Below are 27,370 nucleotides of genomic sequence, written 5' to 3'. Positions count from 1 at the left end.
TTTTAGATATTTAATATAAGTGGAATTGTATATTTGCCCTTTTGTGTCTGGTCTTTTTCAGTTAGAATAATGTTTCCATGGTTCATCTGTGTTATGGCATATCTCAGAACTTCATTCTTTTTCATGAAAATAAAATATGAAAAATATTCTGTTGTATTTATATGCTACATATTGTTTTATACATTCATCTGTCGATGGACACTTGGGTTGTTTCCACCTTTTGGCTGTTGTGAAAAATGATGCCATGAACATGGGTATACAATTAGCTGTTTGAGTCCCTGATTTCAGTTGTTCTGAGTATATGCCTGGGGGTGGAATTGCTGGGTCATATGGTGATTCTGTGTTTGGCTTTTTGAGTACCTGGCAAACTATTTTCCACAGCAGTTTCACTATTACACATTCCCACCTGAAATATGTAAGGGTTCCAATTTCTCTGCCTCCTCTCCAACATTTGCTATTTTCTGTTTTTTTGCCCTAATTATAACCATCCTAGTAGGTGAGAAATGGTATCTTACTGTGGCTCCGATTTGCATTTTCCTAATGACTAACAGTGGTATCTTTTTGTATGCTTTATTGGCTGTTTGTATATCTTTAAAGAAATGCCTATTCAAGTTCTTCACCCATTTTAAAATTGGGTTGTTTGTCTTTTTGTTGTTGAGTTTTATATATATTTTATATTCTTCGTAGTAAACCATTATCAGATACATGATTTGCAAATATTGTCTCCTATTCTGCAGGTTGTCTTCTCACTTTCTTGGTAATGTCTTTTGATGCACCAAAGTTTTTAATTTTGATGAAGTCAATTTATCTATTTTCTTTATATGTTGATTGTACTTTTAGTGTCATATCTAAGAATCCATTGCCAAGTCCAAGGTCATGAAGATTTACCTTTATCTTTTCTTCTAAGAGTTTTATGGTTTTAGCTCTTATATTAAGTCATTGATTCATTCAGAGTTAATTTTTGTATATGGTGTGAGGTAGAGGTCTAACATTATTCTGTCACATGTAGAAATCCCGTTGTTTGTTGAAGAGATGATTCTTTGTCTATTGAATGGCTGCGGTGGCCTTGTCAAAAATCAACTGGTCACAGATATATGCATCTACTTATGGACTCTAAATTCTATCCCATTGTCTGTCCTTATGCCAGTACTGCACTGTTTTGATTACTATAGCTTTGTTGTTAGTTTGGAACTTGGAAAGTATGAGTTCTCTGACTTAGTTCTTTTTCAAGATCGTTTTGGTTTTTTGGGACTCCTTGTAATTCCATGTGACTTTGAGACTTGGATTTTCCATTTATGTCAGAAAGGCACTACACTTAATCTGTAGATCTCTTTGGTAAGTATTGACACGTTAGGAATATTAAGTCTCTACTCGAGAAGATGAGATTGTGTTTTCAATTATTTAAGTCTTTGTTAACTTCTTTCAGCAGTATTTTGTAACTTTCAGTGTATAAGTCTCCTTATTGGTTTATTTATTCCCAGGTATTCTATATTTTAGATGCTATTGATGTGGAATTGCTTTCTTAATTTTTTTCAGATTATTTATTGCAAGTATATAGAAACACAACCTAAATTTGTGAGTTGAACTCATACACTGCAAATATCTGTAGTTTTCTTCTGGATTCTTTGAGATTTTTTTCTTCTGGATCATGTCACCCATTAATAGTTTTACTTCTTCCTTGGTTTCCAAATCAGGTGTTTTTTCTTTCATTTTCTTGCCTAATTGCTCTGCATTGAACTTCCAGGTCAGTTTTGAATAGAAGTGGTAAAAGTGGGCATACTTGTCTTGATCCTGATCTTAAGGAAAAAGCTTTCATCCTTTGACCAGTGAGTATGATGTTAGCCATGGGTTTTTTGTAAAGTTCCTTTATCATGTTGACAAAGTAATTTCTCTTCTCTTCTTAGTTTTCTGAGTATTTTTTAATCATAAAGGGATGTTGGATTTTGTCAAATACCTTTTCTGTATCAGTTGAGATAATTGTGTTCTTTTTTCCCCTTTATTTATTAATGTGGTGTATGACATTGAGTTTTTCCATGTTGAACCACCCATGCACTCTTGGGATAAATCCTTTTAATATGCTGTTGGATTCTGTTTGCTAGCATTTTTTGAGGATTTTTGTGTCTATATTCATAAAGGATAATGATCTGTAACGTTCTTTTCTTTTACTGCCTTTATTTGGGCTGGTATTAGGGTGATGCTGGCCTCTTAGAATGAATTAGGAAGTATTCTTCCTCTTCTGCTTTTGGAAGCATTTGAGGAGATTTGGTTTAACTCTTCTTTAAATTTTTGGTAGAATTCTCCAGTGAAGCCACTACTGCGCTACTCTCTCTTATTGGGAGCTTTCTGATTAGCAATTCAATCTCTTTACTTGTTTTAGGCCTGTTGAGATTTATATTTCTGAGTCACTTTAGGTAATTTCTGTGTTTTTATAAATTTGTTCATTTCATCTAAGTTATCTAATTTGTTGGTGTACAATTATTAATAGTATTCTCTTAAAATTTTTTTAAAAAATTAAAAAATTTCTGTAAGGTCAGTAGTAATGTCCTCACTTTCATTTTTTTTTAACTGAAGTATAGTTGATTTACAATGTTGTGTTAGTCTCTGGTGTACAGCATGGTGATTCAGTTACACACACACACACACACACACACATACATTCTTTTTCATTATAGGTTACTTACAAGATACTGAATATAGTCCCCTGTGCTATACAGTAGGACCTTGTTGTTTATCTATTTTATATATAGCAGTTAGTATCTGCAAATCTCAAATTCCCAATTTATCCCTCCCCCAAGGTAACCATCTTTGTTTTCTATGTTTGTGAGTCTGTTTCTGTTTTGTAGAAAAGTTCATTTATATTATTTTTTAAGATTCCACATATAAGTGATATCATGATATTTTTCTTTCTGTCTGACTTACTTCACTTAGTATGATAATCTATGGTTCCACCCATGTTGCTGCAAATGGCATTATTTCATTCTTTCTCATGGCTGTGTAATATTCCAGTGTGTGTGTGTGTGTGTGTGTGTGTGTGTGTGTGTGTGTATACCACATCTTCTTACAGCAGTCATCTGTTGATGAGTGTTTGGGTTGTTTCCTTGTCTTGACTATTATAAATAGTGCTGCTATGAATATTGGATGCATGAATCTTTTGAATGAGAGTTTCCATCTTTTCTAGATATATGCCTAGGAGAGTGATTGTTGGATCATATGGTAGCTCTATTTTCAGTTTTTAAAGGAACCTCCATACTGCTTTCCATAGTGGCTGCACCAATTCCATTTTCACCAACACTGTATGAAGGTTCCTTTTGCTTCACACCCTCACCACCATTTGTTATTTGTAGTCTTTTTGATCCTAGTCATTCTGACAGGTGTGAAGTAATATCTCATTGTGTTTTTTAAAATATTTTGTGAGCAATAAAAATACCATCTTTTTTAAGTCAGAATTTTTTTAACTGAATTATAGTTGATGTACAGTATTATATACATTCCAAGTGTATAATATAGTGATTCACAGTTTTTAAAGATTATGCTCCATTTATAGTTATAAAATATTGGCTATATTCCCTGTGTCATACAATATAGCCTTGTAGCTTATTTTATACATAAGAGTTTGTACCTCTTAATCCACCAACCCTATATTGCCCCTCTCTCCTTCCCTCTACCCACTGGTAACCACTAATTTGTTCTCTATATATCTGTGAGGCTGCTTCTTTTTTGTTATATTCACTAGTTTGTTGTATTTTTTAGATTTCACATGTAAGTTATATCATACAGTATTTGTCTTTCTCTGTCTGACTTATTTCACTTGGCATAATACTCACCAAATTCATCCATGATGTTCCAAATGGCAAAATTTCATTCCTTTTCATGGCTGAGTAGTATTCCATTGTGTATATATGTGTGTGTGTGTGTATACACACACACCATCTTCTTTATCATTTTATCTGTTGATAGAAATTTAGGTTGCTTTCATATCTTAGCTATTGTCATTAATGCTCCTATGAACATTAAAAATTAGTATTTTTGTGTTTTTCAGATGCATACCCAGGAGTGGAACTGTTGAGTCATACGGTGGTTCTATTTTTAGTTTTTTGAGAAACCCCCATACGTTTTTCCATGGTGGCTGCACCAATTTCCATTTTCGTCAACAGTGTACAATGGCTCCCTTTTCTCCACATCCTCGCCAACATTTGTTATCTGTGTTCTTTTTCATGATAACCATTCTGACAGGTGTGAGGTGATATACTTCATTGTCATTTTGATTTGCATTTCCCTGATAATTGGCAATGTTGAATATTGAATGTCTTTGTGCCTTTTGGCCAGCTGCATATCCTCTTTGGAAAAATGTCTATTTAGGTCTTCTGTCCATTGTTTTGATTGGGTTGTTTGTTTTTTTGTAATTGAGGTGTATGAGCTGTTTGTATATTTTGGAAATTAAGCCCTTGTTGCATCATTTGCAATTTTTTTTCCCCATTCTATAGGTTGTCTTTTCGTTTTGATGATGGTTTCCTTGGCTGTGCAAAAGCTTATAAGTCTGATTAAGTCCTATTTATTTATCTTTGCTTTTTTTATTTTGCCTTGGGAGACTGACCTAAGAAACCATTGCTATGATTTTTGTCCAATGTTCTGTTCTAAGAGTTTTATGGTGTCATGTTTAATATTTAGGATTTAAACCATTTTGAGTTCATTTTTGCATACGGTGTGAGGAGCATTCTAGTTTCACTGATTTACATGTAACTGTCCAACTTTCCCAGCACCACTTGTTGAAGAGACCATCTTTTCTCCATTGTATATTCTTGCCTCCTTTATCATAGATTAATTGACCATAGGTATATGGGTTTAATTCTGGGCTCTCTAATCTGTTCCTCTGCTCTATGTGTCAGTTTTTGTGGTGATACCACACTATTTTGATTACTGTAGCTTTGGAGTATAAAGTCAAGTCTGGAAGGGTTATACCTTCAGCTTTGTCCTTTTTCCTCAGGATTGCTTTGACAATTCAGAGTCTTTTATGATTCTATATAAATTTTAGGATTATTTGTTTTAGTTCTGTGAAAAATGTCCTGGATATTTTGATAGAGATTGCATAGTAGATTGCTTTCAGTTGTACGGCCATTTTAACAATATTAATTTTTCTAATCCAAGAGCTTGGCATATCTTTCCATTTTCTTTAATTCATCTTTAGTTCCCTTTATCAATGTTCTATAGTTTTCAGTGTAGAGGACTTTCACCTCTTTGGTTAAGTTTATTCCTAGGTTTGTTTTTTTTTTTTGACACAGTTTAAATGGGATTTTTAAAAAACTTTCTGGTATTTCATTGTTAGTATAAAGAAATGCAACAGATTTCTGTGTATTAAATCTTTGCTAATGGTGCTGGGAAAACTGGACAGCTACCTGTAAAAGACTGAAATTAGAGCATTCTCTAACACCATATGCAAAAGTAAACTCAAAATGGATTAAAGACTTAAATTTAAGACCAGATACTATAAAACTCATAGAGGAAAACATAGGCAGAACACTGTTGGACATAAATCACAGCAACATATTTTTTGAACCAGCTCCTGCAGTAATGGAAATAAAAGCAAAAATAAACAATTGGGATCTAATTGAACTTAAAAGCTTTTGCACAGCTAAGGATACCATCAACGAAATGAAAAGACAACCTACAGAATGGGAGAAAACATTTGCAAATGATGCAACTGACAAGGGACTAATTTCCAAAATATACAAACAGCTCATACACCTTAATATAAAAAAAAAACAAGCAACCCAATAAAAAAAATGGGCAAAAGATCTAAATAGATATCTCTCCAAAGAAGACATACAGGTGGCCAACAAACACATGAAAAGATGCTTAACATCACTAATTGTTAGAGAAATGCAAATCAAAACTACAATGAGATCTCATCTTACACCGACCAGAATGACCATTATTAAAAAGTCTACAAATGATAAATGCTAGAGAGGGTGTGGAGAAAAAGGGAAAGGAACCCTCCTACACTGTTGGTGCAAATGTAAATTGGTGCAGCCATTATGGAGGACAGTATGGAGGCTCCTTAAAAAACTAAAAATAGACTTACCATATGATCCAGCAAGCCCACTCCTGGGCATATACCCAGAGAAAAATATAATTCAAATAGACAATGTACCCCAATATTAAAAGCAGCACTATTTACAAGAGCCAAGACATGGAAACACCCCAAATGTTCATCAACAGATGACTGGATAAAGAATATGTGGTAATTTTTAAAATGGAATACTACTCAGCCATAAAAAATGCCATTTGCAGCAACATGGATGGACCTGGAGACCATCATTCTAAGTGAAGTAAGTCAGAAAGAGAAAGAACAATGCCATATGATATCGGTTATAAGTGGAATCTAAGAAAAAAAGGACACAAATGAACTACTTATTATTTATAACTTAGATGATTGATTGGTATCTTGAATATGTGTAAGCACATTTGACCGTCTTTTATGATTGGATTACTTCATTCTGTTAAGTCTTACTTTGTGGTTGGTTTTATTCCTTTGATAACTATGTAAGTTTTAAAAGCTAAAGCTCTAAATTGTTCTTAGAAACAATGAACAGTACATATGTGTATATTTTAAAATGGTTTTATCTCTCAATGAGTTACTCTTCCTAGAATAAACTTTGTTTAGCCTCTCAAAAAAAGAATATCCCCCAAAAATCTTTGCTGAATTAATTTATTCTAATAGTTCTGGGTGAACACTATTGTTTTCAGTATAAAGTATCGTGTCATCTGCAAATAGTGACACTTTTATTTCTTCCCTTCCAATTTAGATCTGTTTTATTTCTTTTTTCTTGCCTCACTGCTGTGGCTAGGACTTCCAGTACCATGGCGCATAATAGTGGTGAGATTGGGCATCCTTGTCTTGTTCCTGAGTTTAGTGGGAAGGCGTTCAGCTTGTCACCGTTGAGTAGTATGTTGGCTGTGGGTCTCTCATAAATGGCTTTTATTACATTTGAGATATGTTCTATCTAAACCAATTTTGGTGAGAGTTTTTATCATGAGTGGATGTTGAATTTTTTCAAATGCTTTTTCTGCATCTGTTGAGATAATCATGTGGTCTTTTTGTCTTTCCTTTTGTTAATATGATGTATCACATTTATTGATTTGTGTATGTTGAACCATCCTTGTGACCCTGGAATGAATCCAACTTGATCATGGTGGATTTGATACAGGTGCAAACTATGTCTTTCTTCAGGATGTGCTGGTTGTTATCCCTTTGATAGGCGGTATGGTTGGTGTTGGTGAATCTAAATTCCGTGCAGGATGTGAGACAGGACTTCCTCTCTGCCCCATGCCTGTTGCCGCCCTGTCAGGGGTGGGGTCTGCTCCCTAGTTGTTGGAGTAGAAGCCCTGACGCTCAGGCTCTGCCAGGTTCCAGTGCATTTGAGTGTGTCCCACTGGAGGTGAATGCTGAAGCAAGTGAGGCCCACGCAGTGGCAGAGTGCATAAGTGCCACCTGTGTCGGCATCTGTGACTCTGCTCAGAAACAGCCCAAGTTTGCATCCTTTTCCCTGTTATGTTTATCCCAGATCTAGTGCAAGGCTGTGGTGTGGACTGGGCTGCGGCTGGGGGTCCAGAGGTTGCGGCTGCAGGAACTGAGGTGGCTGCACTGCTGCCTGAGATCTGGGCTGCCTCCATGACAGTCTTCTCCCAGGACCTGTCTGCCCCAGATCTGGCGCTGAGCAGAGGTGTGGGTTGGGCAGAGCCAGGATGCTCTTGGTGGAAGATGAATCTCTGGGTGCTCCTATAGCGCCCCTTGAGTTGCTCATTTTGTTGTATACCTTGTGATGCTGTTGTTGAAAAAGGAACGTTTGCTTGTTAAAATGTTGTACCTCTGTAAACCAGGATCTCTCCTTTACCCAGCGTTTTTTCTTTTTATTTTGAGTCACTGAAGGCTGTAGCAGTTCATTTGTTTTGTGACTTTCCCAAACTATTTTTGCATAGACTATATTTCTTGTCATGCATGGTCACTCAAAATCTGTGTGCCTTTGTGGGTTCAACTAGTGTTTTGACAGATTTCCTTGATAGCCAGGAGCTAAAAACCAACAGCAAATAAACAAAGAAACATGACAATCCCAGTCTGAATGGTGGATGGCTCTGGAGAACTCCTTTAGATGAGAACAGACAGACGTGATACTTTATGCATCAGGTCTGCTCTTCTCCTTTTGAACTAGGGACCAGGGTCTTACTCTGGAACACAGGCTGTCATCACTTCAAGATCACTGAAGTGTTGCAGGGGGAGGGGGGCAAGGGCAAGTGAAAATGCCGCAGAGCTTTCCTACCATTTTTTTTTCACTGAAGTATAGTCAGTTTACAATGTTGTGTCAATTTCCAGTTTTCCTTCCATTTTGAAATTACCTTTTTCTTGATTTATTATTTGCTTGGTTGCTGTAAACATTTGACTCTTTTCTAGAGTTCTGACAAAGTTTGATTTCAACAGTCTGTGTGTGTGGTTTTTTTTTTTTTTTAATATATTTCTACATAGGGCAGGAGTGTGGAACTGCCTGTCCACCCTTTTGCTGATGTCACTCTGACGTCTTCCTTCTTAATGCTCTGTGATGTGCTTTTATCTTTGTCTTGGGTGCCCTTCCCTCTCTCCCTGGAAAGTCTATATTCATCCTCTGAGATCTTGCCTGAATACCCCTTCTTTATGAAAGCTTCCTTCAGACACTGTATTTTGTTAGTCTCTTTCTGTCTGCTCCCTCATTGTTTGTGTGTATACACACTATTACATTCAGTATAACTGTTTACTTACAGTTGGGTGTTCTCCACCAGATGGTAACCCTTTTGAAATTCATGTGGCATTCTGCTTACGTTTTCAGCCATAACCCTTAAGCTCAGAGCCTGGCACAGAGTGGGCCTCCAAACGTGGCACATAGAAGAGTTCAGATTAAAGGGGACACTCAGTGAGGACCAGGTGGATAGGAGCATCCTCTGACATGGTGAGAAGGCTGGTCTTGCAAGAGTATGGAAGAGGGTACACTTTAGAAAAGAGAAATTAGGGTGGATGGTAGTAGATGAGGGGTAGTTTGGATATGTGTCTTCAAATTCTACAGGTCATATGCAGTAACTGTCATTTCCATAAAATAATCTATATGTACGCCCTCAAAGGTAGAATAAGCGTAATGGAAAAAATTGGAATCAGCACGTACAAAATTGTAATGTTAGTTTAAATGGAAGGTGGAGGATTGTCAAGAATTGTTGGTTGACAGGATATTTGATTCACCCAAATAATTCTTATTCAAGAGATCTTTCTTCTCAAGGATGATAAACAATTGAGGTCTCAACACCTTTCTGTTTTTTAATGAACACTTCTCTGCTTCTCCTGGTTACAAACTGGCCTAATCCACTTTGGTCTTGGAGGACCCCTCTGTCCTTCTGGTGGACAACAGCAGCCTCTAGCTCTTGAAGGTGGGAGAAGGCTGCCTGTGTGTTGGTTTAATGAAAGCCACATACATAAATATCCATCAAATACACATTTGGTTACAAGCAAGCATAAATCAGTTTGTGCAGCTGTTTCCTTAATCTGATGATAACGCGAGTTCTTCGACTTTTAGTTTACTTTGCAAGAAACATTTACAATGAACAAAAAGATGGCAGAAATATTCTGATAAAGTTCAGTGAGCTTTAGAGTTGGCATCAGACACTGCACGTTTAGGGGTGAAGTGTCGAGCCCTCTCCCGGATGAAGAGCAGAGCTCAGGCGTCACACCAAAGGTTTCCTCGGGCCTCTTTGAAATCCCTCCTTCCTGACTTTTCCCGGCACCTCTGTCCACAGGCAGTCTTTGATTTGTTCTCTGTGGCTGTAGACCAGAGGTTGGCATGCTTTTTGTAAAGGACCAGAGATCATACATATTTGAGGCTTTGTAGGCTGTTGTGGGGTTCAGCTGGCCGGTGCACCGGCGGTAAAAGAATTTACCAAAGACAAAGGATGCAACTAGAAAGGGAGTGCGTTAGGTACACGCCAGAGACAGTAGCAGGCCACACAGATGAGAGGGGCTGTGCGAGCACTGAGGTTGGTTGCTGAGGTCTTTCACAAGGGAGGGTAACCTTTAACTCCCTGTGCTTACGTGACATCAGGCAGAGAGCGGGGCTGCGGGGGCGCATGATCAGCTCATGCACAATTCTCTGCTTGGTTAATGTTGATGTAGCAGGGAAGGGAGGGGTCGTGAAAGGGTGGGGCTGGGGGTTGTGGTCAGGGGCTGTGGCCGCTCCTGGTGGTCAGGCTTCCGGGGATCGTACGGATGATCCTTACCTCAGCTAAGGCAGGGCTGTGCTGGGACAGGACTGTTCTTTGCTATCTTTAGAGGGCAGCAGCCCGGTGCCTGAGGGGCCTTGGAGTAGGAACCTGCCAGATGTCTGTGGACCCCACAAAGGCCATACACTTTCTGTTACAAATACTAAATACTGCTGTAGTGGCGCTAAAGCAGCCACAGAAATTGTGTAAATGAGTGGTTGTGATGTGTTCCCATAAAAATTGATTAATAAAAAACGGACAGCAGGTCAGATTTGACCCATAAGCTGCAGTTTGTCAAAGCTTGCTACTTACGTTTTCTAGAGGTTAATAGAAAAGAGTTGTATATATAATATTTTTTCATCTGGCATCTTTTAATTAGCATAATTCGATTAATGAGTGTCAACCATGTGGTAGCATACATCAGTAATTTGTTCCTTTTTGTTGCTGAGTAGTATTCAGTGGTTTGAATATGCCTAATTTGTACATCCATTAACCTATTGATGGACATTTGGATTGTTTCAGTTTTTTGATTATGACAATGAAACTGCGGTGATCATCTGTGTTCAATTGCTCGTATCATCATGGACTTTAATTTCTCTTGGGATAATACCGAAAAGTGAAATTGTTGGATCATTTAGTGGATTTATGAATGAGTTCTTGAAAACTGCGAAACTGTTTTCCAAAGTGGTTAATACTGTTTTACAATTCCAGCAGCAGTATGTGAGATTTCTAGTCCTTCCTTATCCTTGTCGACACTTAGTTTGGTTGGTTTTTTTGACATTATATATTCTAAAGTACATAGTGAAATGTCATTGTGGTTTAACTTCACATTTCCCTGATTGGTAGTGATATTTAGCAACTCTTCCAGTGTTTGTTTGCTATTCTTGTATCTTCAGTGAGGCGTCTCTTCAAGATAGTCACCATTTAAATTGGGTTGTTTATTTATTTTTGAGTTTTGAGAATTAAAAAAAAAGTATCCTGGTTATGAGTCCTTTATCAGATAGATGATTTACAGATGTTTTCTTCTAGTCTGTGACTTGTCTTTGCTTTTTCTTAACAGTGACTTTTGAAAATATGATTCAATAAACAGATGAAAGTTAAAAAATGTGTTTGCATGTGGATCTCCAATTGTTGCAGCACCATTTATGGAAAAAAATATTCTTTCTTCACTAAACTGTCATTGAACCTTTGTTGAAGATCAATTGACCTTTAACTTGTGGGTGTATTTCTGGACTCTCCATTGATCAGTTTGACTATATTGATGTAATACTGAACTGCTTTGATTCACATAGCTTTATAATAAGTCTTGAAGTGAGGTAATATATGTTCTCCAATTTTATTCTTTTTCAAGGTTGTGTTGGCTATTCTAGGTCCTTTGCATTCCCCTATGAAGTCTGGGATTTTTACAAAGCATTCTAAGGAAAAACTAAAGGAGATCTAAATAAATGGAGATATATACCATGTTCATAGATTAAGAAGACTCTATATTGTTAAAATGATAATTCTTCCCAAATTAATCTATATATGGTATCTCTGAGGTGTCCAAACTCCTAACTCCTGATGTTAATACCTGTGCATGTTATGTTACATGGCAAAAGGGACTTTGCAGGTAGAATTAAGGTTCCAAACCTTAATATAGGGAGATTTTCCTGGATTATCCGGATGGACCTAGTGTAAAGACATAGGCTTTTAAAAGTGGAAGTGGAAGAGAGGAGAGTCAGTTAGAGAGATGCAGCGGAAGAAGTGGCAGGGGAAATTGGAACTGTGAGAGCAACCTGACCCCCTATTACTGGCTTTGAAGACAGAGGAAGGAGGTCATGAGCTAGGGAATGTGGGTGAGCTCTAGAAACTGAGAACAACGCCTGGGTGACAGCCAGGAAGGGAGTGGGGATATCAGTTTTACACATGCAAGGAATTGAATTATGTCTTCATTCCAAATGAGCAAGGCAACAGATTTTCTTCTGGTGCCCCCAGAAAAGACTGCAGCTCTGCCAACACCTTGAGTTTAAGATCAGGGACCCAGGTGCGCTCACCAGACTTCTGACCTATGACAACTGTGATGTAATAAGTAGGTGGTATTTTCAGCCACTCCATTTGTGGTAATTTATTATGGCAGCTATGCAAAACTAGTATCCTTTTTATGCTTGTATAATCTATAGCCATATCACTGATCTTATTCTTAATATTGGCATTTTCCCCCTTTCCAGTTTTTTTCCAATTCAGATTGGCTAGGTTTTATCAATCTTCTTGATCTTCTCAAAGAACCAAGTTTTGGTATCATTGTTTTTCTCTCATATTTTTCTAATTTCTATTTCATTGGTTTCTGATCCAGCAGATTTTTCTCCTACTTATTTTGGGGTTTATTTGCTCTAATCAGAAACAAATGAGCAGACTCTTTGAACACAGACTTCAAAGATATACGGATGGCACATAAGTACATGAAAAGATGCTCAACATCATTGGTCATTAGAGAAATGCAACTTGCAACCACAATGAGATACCATTTCACACCCTTTGGAATGTCAAAAATCAAAAGAGCAAAGTGTTGAAAATGCGGACGAACTGGAATTCTCATATACTGCTGATGGGACTGTAAAATGTTACAATCATTTTGGAAAACAGTTTCAGAGTTTCTTAAAACATAAGTATTCCATAATACTAACGTATCATATGATCTAACCATTCCAGTCCCAGGTATTTACCCAAGGGAACTGAAAGCGTAATGTACATATAGGTAATTGTATATGAAAGTTCATAGCACATTAATTTGTAATAGGCAAACTTTGGAAGTAATGCAAATGTCCGTCAGTGGTGAATGGGTGTGTATATTGTGGCAAACCATACTGTGGCATACTACTAAACAATAACAAAGAATGAACTATTGGTCCACACATCAACACTGAAGAATCTTAAAATAATTGTGCTGAACGGAAGCAGTCAGACAAAAAAATGCATGCTGTATGATTGCGTTTATAGAAAATGTAAATTCATCTATAATGAAAGAAAAAAGATGAATGGTTTCCTGGGGGTGAGGTGGGGTGGCCAGAGGAGGGAGAAGGAGACAAGAACATGGACGTGAGTAAACTGCCGGGAATGGTGGATATGTCCATTATCTGGATCATTGTGTTTGGTACTTGGATGTCTACACTGGCAAAATATGACTTGTACATTTTAAAGTATGTTCAGTTTATAGAATATCAATTATACTCAATAAAAAAGCAATTTTAAGATAAAAATTAGTGTGTTAACCACTAAAGTACATCCATAACTCCATTTATTTGTTTTTCAGGGTGGATAGCTGTTCTGGGGGCCATCTGGTTGCTAATTTTAGCTGATATCCATGATTTTGAGATAATTCTACACCGAGTAGAATGGGCAACCCTTCTATTCTTTGCAGCACTCTTTGTTCTGATGGAGGTAAGACTTTTGTAGAACTTTTACAATATGAACTTTTACTTGATTTTTAGATTTATATTTCATTAGTGTGTGAAGAAAGCCCAAAGTCTGTAAGTCTTTTTTTAATTCTTTTTATTGAAGTATAGTCGGTTTACAATGTTGTGTTGATTACTGGTGTACAGCATAATAGTTCAGTCATACATATACATGCATATATTTGTTTTCATATTCTTTTTCATTTTAGGTTACTACAAGATATTGAATATAGTTCCCTGTGCTCTACAGTAGAAACTTGTTGTTTCTCTATTTTACATATAGTAGTTAGTACCTGCAAATCTCGAACTCCCAATTTATCCCTTCCGACCCCCTTCCCTCCAGTAACCATAAGTTTGTTTTCTATATCTGTGAGTCGATTTCTGTTTTGTAAATGAGTGCATTTGTCTTTTTTTTTTTTTTCCAGATTCCACATTTAAGTGATATTATATGTTATTTCTCTTTCTCTTTCATTCTCTTTCTGGCTTATTTCACTGAGAATGACAATTTCCAGGTCCATTGATGTTGCTGCAAATGGCATTTTTCATTCCATTGTGTGTGTGTGTGTGTGTGTGTGTATACACATACCACAGCTTCTTAATTCAGTCATCTGTCAGTTTAGGTTGTTTCTATGTCTTGACCATTGTAAATAGTGCTGCTGTTGGGGTGCATGTATCTTTTTGAATTAAAGTTCCCTCTAGATATATGCCCAGGAGTGGGATTGCTGGATCATATGGTAAGTCTATTTTTAGTTTCTTGAGGAATCTCCATACTGTTTTCCATAATGGCTGCACCAACCTGCATTCCCACCAGCAGTGTAGGAGGGTTCCCTTTTCTCCACAGCCTCTCCAACATTTGTTATTTGTGGACTTTTGAATGATGGCCATTCTTACTGGTGTGAGGTGATACCTCATTGTAGTTTTGATTTGCATTTCTCTGATAATTAGTGATATTGAGCATTTTTTCACACGCCTATTGACCATTTTTATGTCTTAATTGGAGAATTGCTTGTTTAGGTCTTCTGCCCATTTTTGGATTGGATTGTTTCTTTCTTACTAAGTTGTATGAGCTGTTTATATAGTCTGGAAATTAAACCTTTGTCAGTCGCATCATTTGCAAATATTTTCTCCCATTCTGTAGGTTGTCAATTTGTTTGTTTAGGTTTTCTTTGCTATGCAAAACCTTGTAAGTTTAATTAGGTCCCATTTGTTTATTTTTGCTTTTATTTCTGTTGTCTGGGTTGACTGCCCTAGGAAAATATTGCTAAGATATTTGCCTATGTTTTCTTCTAAGAGGTTTATAGTGTCTTGTCTTACGTTTAAGTCTTTAAGCCATTTTTAGTTTATTTTTGTGTATGGTGTGAGGGAGCATTCTAACTTCATTGATTTCCATGCAGCTGTCCAGTTTTCCCTACACCATTTGCTGAAGAGGCTGTCTTTACTCTGTTTTATGTTCTTGCCTCCTTTGTCAAAGATTAATTGACCCAAAGTCTGTGGGTTCATTTCTGGGCTCTCTATTCTGTTCCATTGATCGATATGTCTGTTTGTTTTTTTTAGACCAATACCATGCTGTTTTGATGACCATAGCTCTGTAGTGTTGTCTGAAGTCTGGAAGGGTTATTCCTCCAGCTTCCTTATTTTTCTTCAGTATTGCTTTGACAATTCTGGGTCTTTTGTGATTCTTTATACATTTAACTCTTTCCACATATTCACTAAGTGGAAAATGATGGGGGTTGTAATTAGACTATTTTAATTAAACCATATTTTATCGCAGGCACCTAAATATTATCTGATAAGATTATTTATCTGGTTGCTTTTGTTTTTTTTAACTACCTTTGTGGTTTGTAAACTTGTTCTAATTTCATTTACTACAGAGTAAAATTTGCTCTAAGTTGGGTTTGGAGCAAAATGACTTGTTACAGAAAATTTACAGGGTAATATTAATTTGATGATCTATTCTATGTAACATTTAAGTAAATATTCTGTTATGGAAAAGACTATATGAAAGAAAATAAGGAATAATATATGTTATTTAAATTACAATTGTTATAAAATTATTCACAATACTTTTCAGTCTTGAGACTTGATTTATAAACCTGTGTCCTTCTCAAATACAAAGCTTTGCTCATGGAGAAAAAATACTATTCCTCAAAGGACCCCTTCAAGCATACCTAATGTCTTGTGTAATTACCTTAACTTGCTGATGGAAGACTCATCTAATATTCATCCTTCTCTCTGTTAAAACTCTGACACTTTTTTTTTCTAATTATTTTTTGAAGGAGTCTCTTGAATCACTGAAGTCTATGTCTTTAACTCATAATGAATTGTGTTGATGTAATCAAGTGACTCAGGTAGACCCTCCAGATCTGTCAGGGAGTCATGACTTATATTCTGCTTCCTCACTTCCCTACTGAAAAAGTTCACCCTTTCTCTTCTGGGTCTCTTTCCACACTGAACACACAGAATATGGAGGGGAAAAGTCTGGCTGCTGTTTCATGATTGGGCTTTGAAAGTCCCTCCTTCAACTCATGTTTGTTCCAGGTGTAAATTGGTATTCATTTGGCATTTTTGTTCTCAGTTTTTTACTTCTCTTTGTCTTGGTGGGGTAAACATTGGAATCTTTAGAGCTGCTCATTGAAATATAACTTACATATCATAAAGTGCACTCATTTAAAGTGTACAATCCAATATTTTGTAGTAAATTTCAAATGTTTTCATCCCTATGCCCCTCATGCCTATTTATAGGCAGTTCTAGCTCCCAACTCTGGCTCCAGGCAATCACTCATCTTTTTCTTCTATCTATTGATTTGCTTTTCCTGTACATTTCATCCAAAAGGACTCATATACTGTGTTGTTTTTTCTGTCTGGTTTCTTTAGATCAGAATAATGATGTTGAGGTTCATCCATGTTCTAGTATATATCTTAGGTTAATTTGTTTTATTGCTGAATAGTATTACACTGTATGGGTATACCATATTTTATTTGCCTATTATCCAAAAATTTGTGTGTATTTGTGTATCAGTCTTTGTGTGAGCATATGTTGTAATTTCTTTTGGGTAGATGCTAAGTCTTATCATAAGTTTAGCTTCTTAAGAAATTACCAGAGTGGTTTCCATAGTGACTATATCATTTTACATTCCCACCAGCAATGTAGCAGGATTTATTTCTCTACATCCTTACTATCGCATGTTATCTTTCATTTTGATAGTAGACATTCTAGCAGGTGTGAAATGGTATTGAATTGGGATACTCAGCATCTTTTCATGTTATTAGCCATCTCCATTCAAATCTTTTCTCCATTTTCCTCTTGGATTGTTTCCTTTTTATTAAGTCATAAGAGTCCTTTATATGATCTGGATACAAATCCTTCATAAAATACGTGATTTACAAATATTTTCTCCCAGTCTTTGGCTTTCTTTTAATTTCCTTAATGGTGCATTTTGAAGGGCAATTAAAAATTTTGTTACAAGTTTTGTATTTCTCTTGTAAAATTTATAACTGTCTGTTATATTCTTTTTGATGCTATTTTGAATGCAGTTGTTCTTTTAATTTTATATTTCAATTATATGTTATCATTATATAAAAATACGATTGATCCTTTAATATTGACATGTATCCTATGACCTTGCTGAACCTACTTATTAGTCTAGTAGCTGTTTGGATCCCTTAGAGTTTTATTTCATGTATCTGCAAATAAAGACATTTTAATTTCTTTTCTGATCTGAATGCATTTAACTAGTTCACTCTTTCCCTCTCTCCCCCAGCTACCCTCCTTTTTCCTTCTCTTTTTCCTTCCTGTCTTGTTGGCTAGAACCTCTAAGTTCAATGTCATGACCATTGACATCCCTACCTTATTTCTAACCTTCGGGGACAAGTATTCAGTTTTCACTATTATGCATAATGTTAGTTGTAGGGGTTTTTTTTTTTGGTAGACATTCTTTACTAGGTTGAGAAAGTTAGTATATAGTCCTAGTTTGTTGTGAATTTTTATCAGAAATATATATTGGAGTTTTTCCAAATATTTTGTCTATATCTATTAAGATGATTGTATTATTTTTAACCTTGAATCTATAAATTTGAATCTATTAATATGGTATACTACATGAACTGATTTTCATATATTAAGTCTGCTTTGCATTCCTGAAATAAATCTCCCTTGGTCATGGTGTATATTAAGTAGTTGAGTTCAATTTACTTTTATTTTGTTGAGGATTTTTGCATCTATATTCATGAGGGATATTGATCTGTGTTATTATTTTCATGGGATGTTTTGTATTTGGTATTAGCATAACATTGAATGAGTATAACAGAATGAGTTGAGAAGTATTCTCTGTAGAAGAGTTTGTGAAGGATAGGTTTGAAATACTCAATAAAAGTTTCTAGTGAAACCATCTGGGCTTGGAATTTAATTTGTGGAAAGAATTGTGTGTTTGTTTGTTTTCACTAATTCAATTTCTTTTGGTCAGTGGAGATTTTTTTCTTTATGAGTAAATTTTAGTAATTTTTGTCTTCTATGAATTTGACTATTTCATCTAAGTTGTCTAATTTTTGGCATAAGTTGTTTATAATATTGCCTTATAGTAAGTTTTTATTTCTGTAAATTCATTAGTGATAGCTCCTTTTTCATTTCTGATTTTGGTGATTTGTGTCTTCTCTTTTTTTTTCTTGATCTGTCTAAGCAAAGTATGACAATTTTGTTGATCTTTTGTAAAAATGGAAATTTTAATTTCATTGATTTTCTTTTTTTTTCCATATTAAATCATTGGATAATCTCTTCAATTGGAAACATATTATGTTTTATTTTTCTTAGCTGGGAAGCCTTTATAGACCTTACTTTCTAAGCTTTAGCTTGTAGTACATTTCATCCAAAAATGTCTATTCTCTCATGGACAAAGACATTTTATATTTTCATGAACTTCCTCTTTTTCGGTTATAGATATGTATGTCCTTAAAATTCTCAGCCTGAGAAAAACTTCCTCAGACTCCTGAATTAGCCAGAAAGAAAATCCATTTCCAACAAGTTTCTTTTCAGCCAACTCTCAGTTCCTGGTTTCCTCTTGCTGCCTTTGCCACCTGGAGCTTCTCATTTGAGTGGTCCTCTGGATAGATCCAGGTGCCTAGAGGCAGGCCAGTGAGGTTTCTGGGCCTGCTGCCTTGGAGGTCAGATTAATTTCATAGATTTTCTTTGTACATTTTTTTTGTTTTCTATTTCATTGATTTCTGCTCTTTTTATTACAGTTTGACACTACATACACATTATATTGCATGTAAATACATACATAGAGGATACTGCACCTTTTTTTAGTTTACATATATGTACCGATTATTGTTTCTAAGAACAGATTAGATCTTTAGCTTTTTAAACTTACATAGGTATCAAAGGAATAAAGCCAATTACAAAATAAGAATCAACAGAATGTGGTAATCCTAAAGGACAGTCAGATGTGCTCACACATATTGGCTCTAATATTCTTTCATTTCTGTTGGTGGACATGGAGGGCTGGTATTCAGGTGGTAAAGACCAAGAGTGAAAATAGGAAAGGAATTTATTAGGTACACTGTCATGGACACCAGTGACCACACAGACGAGAGGTGCCTGTGTGAGCCCAGACTGTGAAGGTGCAGGGTCTTTTATTGAGGAAGAGGCTGTGAACACAAAGGGATGGGGAATAGATTTCTGACTGGCTGTAAGTGATGCAAGGGGCTTTGGTATACGGGAGGATAGTGGATTTATGACTCCAGTAAGATGGAGATATGGGCTGACACCAGCAGGATGGTGGGGTTTTTGACTCAGATAAAGAGGAAGTGTGGGCTGGGACAAGTCAGCGAGAGCTATGATGAGGTGAGCCATTTCCCAGGGCTGTTAAGGCAAACACATGTCAGGAAAGGATGTACTTTGTCTTCCAGAGAGGAGCAGGCAGATGTCTAAGGGCTGGAAGTTTGGGAGTCAAAGGGCCTTGGCAGGCAACAGTTGGCACCACAGTTTATTCTACTTGCTCTTGATTTAGTGTTCTCTTTTTTCCGCCATTTGTTCTTAGGGTAGAAACTTAGGTTATTAACTTGAGAGCTTTTTTATATTTTTGTATAAGCATTTAAGCTATACATTTCCCCTAATCACCATTTCTCTACGTCCCTTTAAATTACGTGGATTTTCATTTTCAATTGGTTCAAAGTATGTTCTAATTTTTCTTGTAATTTCTTTTTTGATGCATGGGTTATTGGGATGTCTTTTTTTAAATCACGAGTATTTGAGGATTGCCTATATTTATTTGTTTTTGACTTGTAATTTAATTCAGTTGTGGTCATAGAACATATTTTGCATCAGTTCAGTTGTTTAAATTTTATTGAGACATGTTTTATGGCCTTGCATTTTGTCTTTCCTAGAGAATACTGCACTTGTTCTTGAAAAGTGTATGTATCCTGCTGTTTGGTGGCAGGTTCTATACATGTCAGGTACGTCATGCTTGTAAATAGTTTTAAGTCTCATACATGACCTGTACTCTGTGTAGTTGTTCTATCAATTATTTAGAGTAGGTTGTTGACATCTTCAACTCTTGCTGTTGAATTGATGATTTTTTTCCCCAGGTGTATCAATTTTTGCTTCATATAGCTCGAGGATCTGTTGTGAAGCACATGTATTTTATAATTACTATATCATCCAAATGAATCGAACTTTTATCATTATTAAATATTCCTCTTTTTCTTTAGTAATATTTTTGTGTTAGAGTCTATTTTGACTGACAATGATATAGCCACTTCAGCCCTCGTTGGTGGTTGCTTGCATGAGCTATGATCAAAAAAAAAATCCAGTCTGTCAGTTTCTCTCTGATTTGAATTTGATGTGAATCTATTCTCATTTAATAAAATTATTCATATGGTTGGGTTTATGTCTGACATTTTCCTATGTCTCATTTCTTTTGTGCCCCTCTCTTCTCTTTTACTGCTTTCTTTGTGCTAAATATTTTATTAGGTACCATTTAAATATTTTTCTTTGTTTATTTTTTGCACCATATTTTTGAATTATTTTCTTATTGGTTATGTAGGGATTAACCCCTATAACATGCATCTGAATTTATTACAGTTACTTCAGATTAATAGTAAGTTAATTCCAGTAAAATATATAAATCTTCCTCCAGCATAGCTCCAGTTTTTTCTCTCTCCTTTGTGCTTTTATTATCACATATATCTTTGTTATATGCCTAATGTAGTTTCATGATCATTGTTAGTATTTTATGATATTTTTAAATAAAGAGAATATAAAAATGTATTCACACAATATTATTTATATATATGTGTATATACATGTATATGTATATGTGTATATATATGTGTGTGTGTGTGTATGTAATTACCTTTCCATGGCTCTTAATTTCTTTGTATGGACTTGAGTTGCCATATGGTGTCAGTCTGAAGAAAGTCCTTTAGTATATCTTGTAGAACAGGTCTGTTAGCCGCACATTCTCTTAGTTTTTGTACATGAATGCCTTTATTTTTGCCTTCGTTTCCAAGGGGTAATTTTGCTGGATCAATATAGAATTCTTGGTTGAAAGGGTTTTTTTCTTTCAGCACTCTAGATCTGTCATCTACTGCCCTCTGGTTTCCATTACTTCTTATAAGACGTAAGCTGTTAATCATTATTTTTTCCCTATGCATATACAGTCATTTTTTGTTGCTGCTTTTGAGACCTTTTTGTCTGTCTTTTAATAGTTTGACTATGATGCATCTAAGTGTGGATCTCTTTGTGTTTGTCCTACTTGTATTTCTTTGAATTTTTCAGATTTGTAGATTATTTTTTTTAAAAATTCAAATGAGTATTTGGGTTGTTTTTGGTTAATATTCCAAGACATTATTCTCCCTTCTTTTTTCCCTTTAAAATACTGTATTTGTCTCTCTTTCTGGGACTGCCACTAGTTATGTTGGTTCACTTGTTCGTATTCCACAGTTCTTGATCATTTTTTTTCATATTTCTTCATTTTTTTTCTTTTTGTTCTTCAGATTGGATAATTTCTGTTGATATATTTTCATTTTCAGTGAGTCTTTTTATATCACCTGAAATATGTTGCTGACCTCCTCTGGTAAAGTTTTCATTTCACTCCTATTTTTCAGTTTATGGAATTTCCATTGTATTCTCTTTAAAAATAATCTTTACGATATTCTCTACCTAATGCATCACTGTCATCATTTTTCGGTTCTTTAAGCATGGGTTCCTTTAGTTCTCCGAACATATTTAAAATTCTGCTTGGAAGTCTTTTCTAAGCTTGACACCTGTGCCCGCCTTACAGATAGTTCTATTCACTGTTTTTCCCCCTAGAATATAGATTGTATTTTCCTGTTGTTGCTGAAAACTGGAAACCTTAGCTAATGTATTTTAGCAACTCTGGCTGCTGATTCATCCCCCTAGGGGGGTTGCTGTGGATTTTATTTATATGAAACCATTATAAATGTCATTCTTTGTCTCTTGAAACAATTTTTATCTTAAAATCAATTTTGTCTGGAATTAGTATAGCCATGCCTACTCTTTTTTGTTTTTCTTTTAATACGGTATATATTTTTTCATAATTTTACTTTCAACATATTTGGGTCTTTGAATCTAAAATGAACTGCTTGTGGATAGCATATAGTTGGATCATATTAAAAATCAGTTCAGCCAATATCTGCCTTTTAATTGGTGCATTTATTCCACTTACATTTAATGTAAATACTGAGAAGGTAGTATTTATGTATACCATTTTCCATTTGTTTTTATATGTCTCTTTAACTATCTCTTTTCCTGATCTTTCTATTAAGATTTTTACCTCTGTTATCATACATAGCTGTTAGGCTCCACTAATTCCCAAATTATTGCTCTAGTATTTTTTTTACAATGCCCTGGATCATAAATTTCTCCACAGAGTGGTCCCGTTAAATTTGCTTCCCTTTGCTGGGATAGTTTTTGAGGCTAATCTTTGAGGTTTGTTCAGACCCCAGAAGGGTTATTCTTAGCTCTTTCCTTGGTTCCCTCTGGTAAACTAGATGGCCTATAGTTTATCTTGTTACTCTCAAGGAGATAAGAGCTTCCTCTTAATTGCTTACCATCAAATCTCCATTGTTTCTGAGAGCATCCTAAGGCTTGAACTTCCCAACACCCTGTTTTAAATAAAATCAGTTCCTTTGGGGAGAGTTCCAGAGCTCTCTTTTCTTTCCTGCCTCTCCTCCTGGGCAAAATCTCTGAGCCACTGCTAAATAGCTAGGAGCAGGGGCAGTGGCCTCTTTCTCTTGGAGTGACACATCTGCTTTATGATGAAAGCACTGGGTGGGGTCAGAAGTGTCTGGTCTTCTAGGCTTGCCTCTCCTGCTGTGAAATTTCCACCCTAAAATTGAACAGAGTGGAGGCAATTGGGGTCCCAGTGTTCTTGTTCTGATGCACCTCAGGTAGAATTTTCACATGAATGGCAACTGGGTGGTGGAAGAGAACCCCGATTTCTTGGCCAGGCTCTCCTGCAATTACACTCTGCAACAGAGAGCTGGAGAGATAAGGAAAGCTAGTATCTGCTCCTCCCAGGAAGAGATTGTAGTTCTTGAGTGTGAGTTGAGGGAAAGGGAGCCCTGTGTTCTTGAACATCCCCAGAGAGTCGCCATCATTCTGAGTCCAGGGTGAGGAGTGGATCATAATTCAAGTGCCACTGACCCTTGTTCTTATCAAGATTTTCTTGAATAAGTGTCCCTTCACTGGCTATATGCCCTTAGGACAAATTCCAGAGACTTTCATAAAATTTTTTTTCACCACTTACAGCTATTTTGCTGGTGAGTGGGCCTGCAGGACTCTTCATCTGGCCATTGGCCATTGCATGGTTAAACTCCTCCCACATTCCTTTTTATTTGTTTCTTTGTTTTTTAATTTTTTTGAGTTCAATAATTGATGATTTCTAAAGTTATTAATATTTCCAAAACATGAATTATACTAGCAACTGAGTTTTCTTTGAGGAGTATTTCAAACTATATTTATCTCACTATAACAAAACAAATCGGTCTTCAGCAAAATAAAACCAATTAACATGGTCTTTAAAATTGACCTGGAATATTTCACAAATGCAATGATGTTTCTAACAGGTTTTTTTTTTCTGTTTGTTTAGATATATTAGCGAGGGAATATTTGGGAATATTTTGCAGTGTTCATTTTATTTTCCTATTTCTTCTTTGAGGCCAGAGTGATAATTATAACATACAGGGCACTCCCAGGGACTGATGGAAGCTGCAGAACCACACCCTCCCCTAGCCTACATTCCATTCTGAATCTATTAGGACCATGCTTGTGTTTCCTTACTCCCCTATACGTTGGACCACCTCATATAATTGTATCAGAGTAATAATGGTTCTTTGAAAAGAGCCATATCATATTTACTTTCTTGGATATTTAATTTATTTGTAGACCACTTGGGACTTTTTAATCTTTTATTATTTCTTATATCTTCTTTACAGCTCCTTTTATTCCCTCTAACTGACTCTAGTTTTTCTTGGGCAATTAGGGGAGCCACACTGGGCATCTTGACTTAGTCACCTTGACACTGGGAAAGGCTCTTACATCTGTTTCTTCTCATTATGTTCATTGTTCTGCAGCAAGGCGGAGTTTGTCTCGCTGTTGCCTGTAAAATTTGTATCCTGATCATTCAGATACTTAAAAGCATTGATTATATTCATCTTAATAAGTCAGTATCATTTTATAAAATTTACTTATATTGATTTTTAAAAATTTTATAGCAACTATAGATATATAATAGATTTTCACCTAGAAAAAATAAAGGGATTTCATTTGTGTCTGAACTTAGTGTCAACAAAACCAACCCAAGAAAGTTGCCGCTTTCTAATAATTAAGGAAAATTCTGAAATAGACATTGGTTCAGGTATTAATTCAAACAGGTGATTTTGGTGCTGAAACCAACAGGGAGGGTTTCTGATTTCAGCTAATGGATACACCCATGCCTTAGTTTCCAACCTCCATGTTTCGATGTAAGTCTTAAACAGAGTAATTCTTTAAATTTTCCTGATACCATACCGTCGATCTAGAAAGTCAACAGGGGAATGAAATATTGATTATTGCATTTTAAATTTTGTTCAAAGTATTGTACAAATTGTAGTTTTTCAGGAAGTTCAATGATTATTCAACTTGAGTAGTCTAAAGTGTGGGGAGTTTAGGATCAACTAAATCTCCGAGTATAACCTTCACGAGGCCAGTTCAGATGCATACCTTCCTCAGCTCTGTGTTGTTGTGGGGCAGCCTAGTGCTCATTCTGACAGGGCCTAAACCCAGAGGGGACAACAATCAACTGGGCAACTGGGCAAGATCCTCTATCATTTTTCGAAACAGAAAAATCACTTGTAGGACTCACTTTAAGATCCAGATGCTGTCAACTCTGCTATTTCATCCCCAGATACTCTAGTCCATTGTGCTCCCCCTCATCCTTACTCAGCAGAGCCTCACTCTGCCCCTCCTCTCCATGACCACTCTCAACAACTTCATCAGCCTCAACCAGAGTTGTATGGCAGCTGGATCTAGCCTCTGACATGATGGGAAATAGGTGGATTGGAAGCTCTTGCCGATGCCATGAGTACCCCAGGACCATGAGAGCACTACAGAGGGCACACTTGGGGTGGCCTGTGGACCAACCCCAAGTCCAGGAAGCCTCATCCAGTTCAGGTTAACAGCTTAGCACAATGTTTAAGAACACAAACTTAGCATCAGAGTGATCCATGTTTAGATCCCAGCTTTGCCACCTCCTAGCTGCAAAATTTTATGCAAGTTACTTGGGACCTCTAAGCTTCAATTTCCTTGTCTTTTGAATAGATTAATACTAATCTTGCAGCTGTTTGTGAAGAACCAGTAAGATCATATATTTAAAGTACTGAGCCTTGTGTTGAGCTCATCACAGACGGTACTCAAAAATGCTTTCTCTTATTTTTTATTATTCATTTTAATTAAAAGCTAGTTCAGCCTATTCATGAATTAAACCAATGTCAGCCCAGAAAAGTATGAAGTATTGTACACAGAGGTTCTAAAAAAACTCTTAACCACGCAGTCATAGATACCTGGGTCCCTGCCCCAGGGGCCATTCCCTTCAGACTGGTTTGCCCTCATCGTCCTGTCATAGCCCTAAAGCCCTGGTTTCATAACTGATGTATAATATCTACCTTTGATCTCTTTCAGATTTTGAGGGTTTCTTGATCCTTTTCCCTGCCATTTTGGACCTGAGCTCCCTAGCATACATTTTGGGTCTAATATTGTTACCAAGTCCAAGCTCATACTACTTGCCACATGGCAGGCCAGTAAATCAAGAGGTGAGGTGCTGGGGCAAGAAATAGCGACTTTATTTGAAAAACCAGCAGGCTGAGAAGATGACGGAGCAGGGTCCCAAAGAACCATTGTACCCGAGGTAGAATTCAGGCTTCTGTAATACTAAAAGGGCAAGGGGTGTGGCTGGTTGCTGCAGACCTCTTAGTGCCCAAATCGTTTCTTCTTGAAGCTGTCCACATAGGACTGGTCACAATATTCCTTTAAACTTCCAACAAGACAATCGTTATTTCCTGTTCTGCAACTTTCTAATCTATATGAAGGAAAAGTGTTTAAAGACTTTAAAGGTCAAGGCTGGGAGGCTGGGCCTTGAGAAAGGGCTGTCATGTATGTATCAGGCTCTAGGCAACATTGTTTTACAAAAGGTGCAGATCCAGTGGGACTAAGCACAGGCAAGGAACACAAAAGGTTAGAGCTAAAGGAATAGATCCAATATGGAGTCAGGTTTGTTCTTCTCTGTCACAATGTCTCATTTCATGTGGCTACTGGCTCTGTAACGTGCCCCACTTGGAAATAGACAATGAGTCAGCACTGTTCTGTTTTTGGAAAGCAGTGAAACACTTGGGCCCATTAAGCCATGTTGCAGTGACTTTTGTTACCAAGGTCAGACTGTCTTCTAGAAAATTTGGTCAAATCATTGAGGAGTTGGTACAAAGAAAGCTATAGGCATTTTGAGTCTTTGTAAATTTGAGAAATGGAAATCCTTAGATCTTGCAGTTTTTAAAGTTAATCAATGAAATAGTCTCTGCTAAGGAATATTATCTGACTATCCTTTTTATAGGGATTTGGATGTTAAGTGGCCTTTAAAGCTATGTTTATGATTGTCTGGATGACTCTTGGAGGCAGAGCATATATAAACAAGTTCAAAATAGAAGTATTTACCCTTAGAAGAAAATCTTGAATGAAACTGTCTTGGATCTGAACTGATGGACACATTAAATATTTAAAGATTTTCATTGCAGAGTTTTGGCCCCACTTTTTCCCAGATTGTAGTAGTCTCTTCTTAAAATTTTAATACGTTAGGGGAAACCTCCATTCAATATTCCCACAGATAGCACTCTACAAATGTGAGCTCACAGTTTAAAATTGCAAAATACATGGGGAAACAAATCATCATGAGTGAGAGTGAGCAAGACATTCTTAGGTTGTAATATTTTAAGAATGATGAGTAAAATGATTAAGATTTTATATATGCAGCTTTTCCCTTCTTTTGAGAAAACAGCAAGGAAATAGATTTTTATGTATTACTGCCTCAAATCAGGTAACTTTTTGGCTACTGAGAACAGGAAATAATGACAATGCATGGATATTTCAGCAAAATGCTTTTCTGACCTTTTGGAGATAGTAT

The 27,370-nt window shown here is 36.3% G+C and overlaps 1 protein-coding gene across 6 annotated transcripts in view; it reads left to right on the top strand.

The window, feature by feature from the left end:
* The window catches only part of OCA2 (OCA2 melanosomal transmembrane protein), a 278,029-nt gene that overhangs the window by 106,682 nt on the left and 143,977 nt on the right, over positions 1-27,370 (top strand). For all 6 annotated transcript variants that reach the window (XM_074363384.1, XM_074363383.1, XM_074363382.1 and 3 more), the window contains one exon: positions 13,559-13,686. In XM_074363384.1, coding sequence (XP_074219485.1) covers positions 13,559-13,686 — 128 coding nt within the window. The remainder of the gene's footprint in view (positions 1-13,558; positions 13,687-27,370) is intronic.

This window comes from Camelus bactrianus, chromosome 5 (assembly GCF_048773025.1).
Source record: "Camelus bactrianus isolate YW-2024 breed Bactrian camel chromosome 5, ASM4877302v1, whole genome shotgun sequence".
In the NCBI taxonomy this organism is placed as follows: domain Eukaryota; kingdom Metazoa; phylum Chordata; class Mammalia; order Artiodactyla; family Camelidae; genus Camelus; species Camelus bactrianus.
The sequence above is the reverse complement of the archived record's forward strand: the minus strand, read 5'-3'. Positions and strand labels throughout refer to the sequence as shown.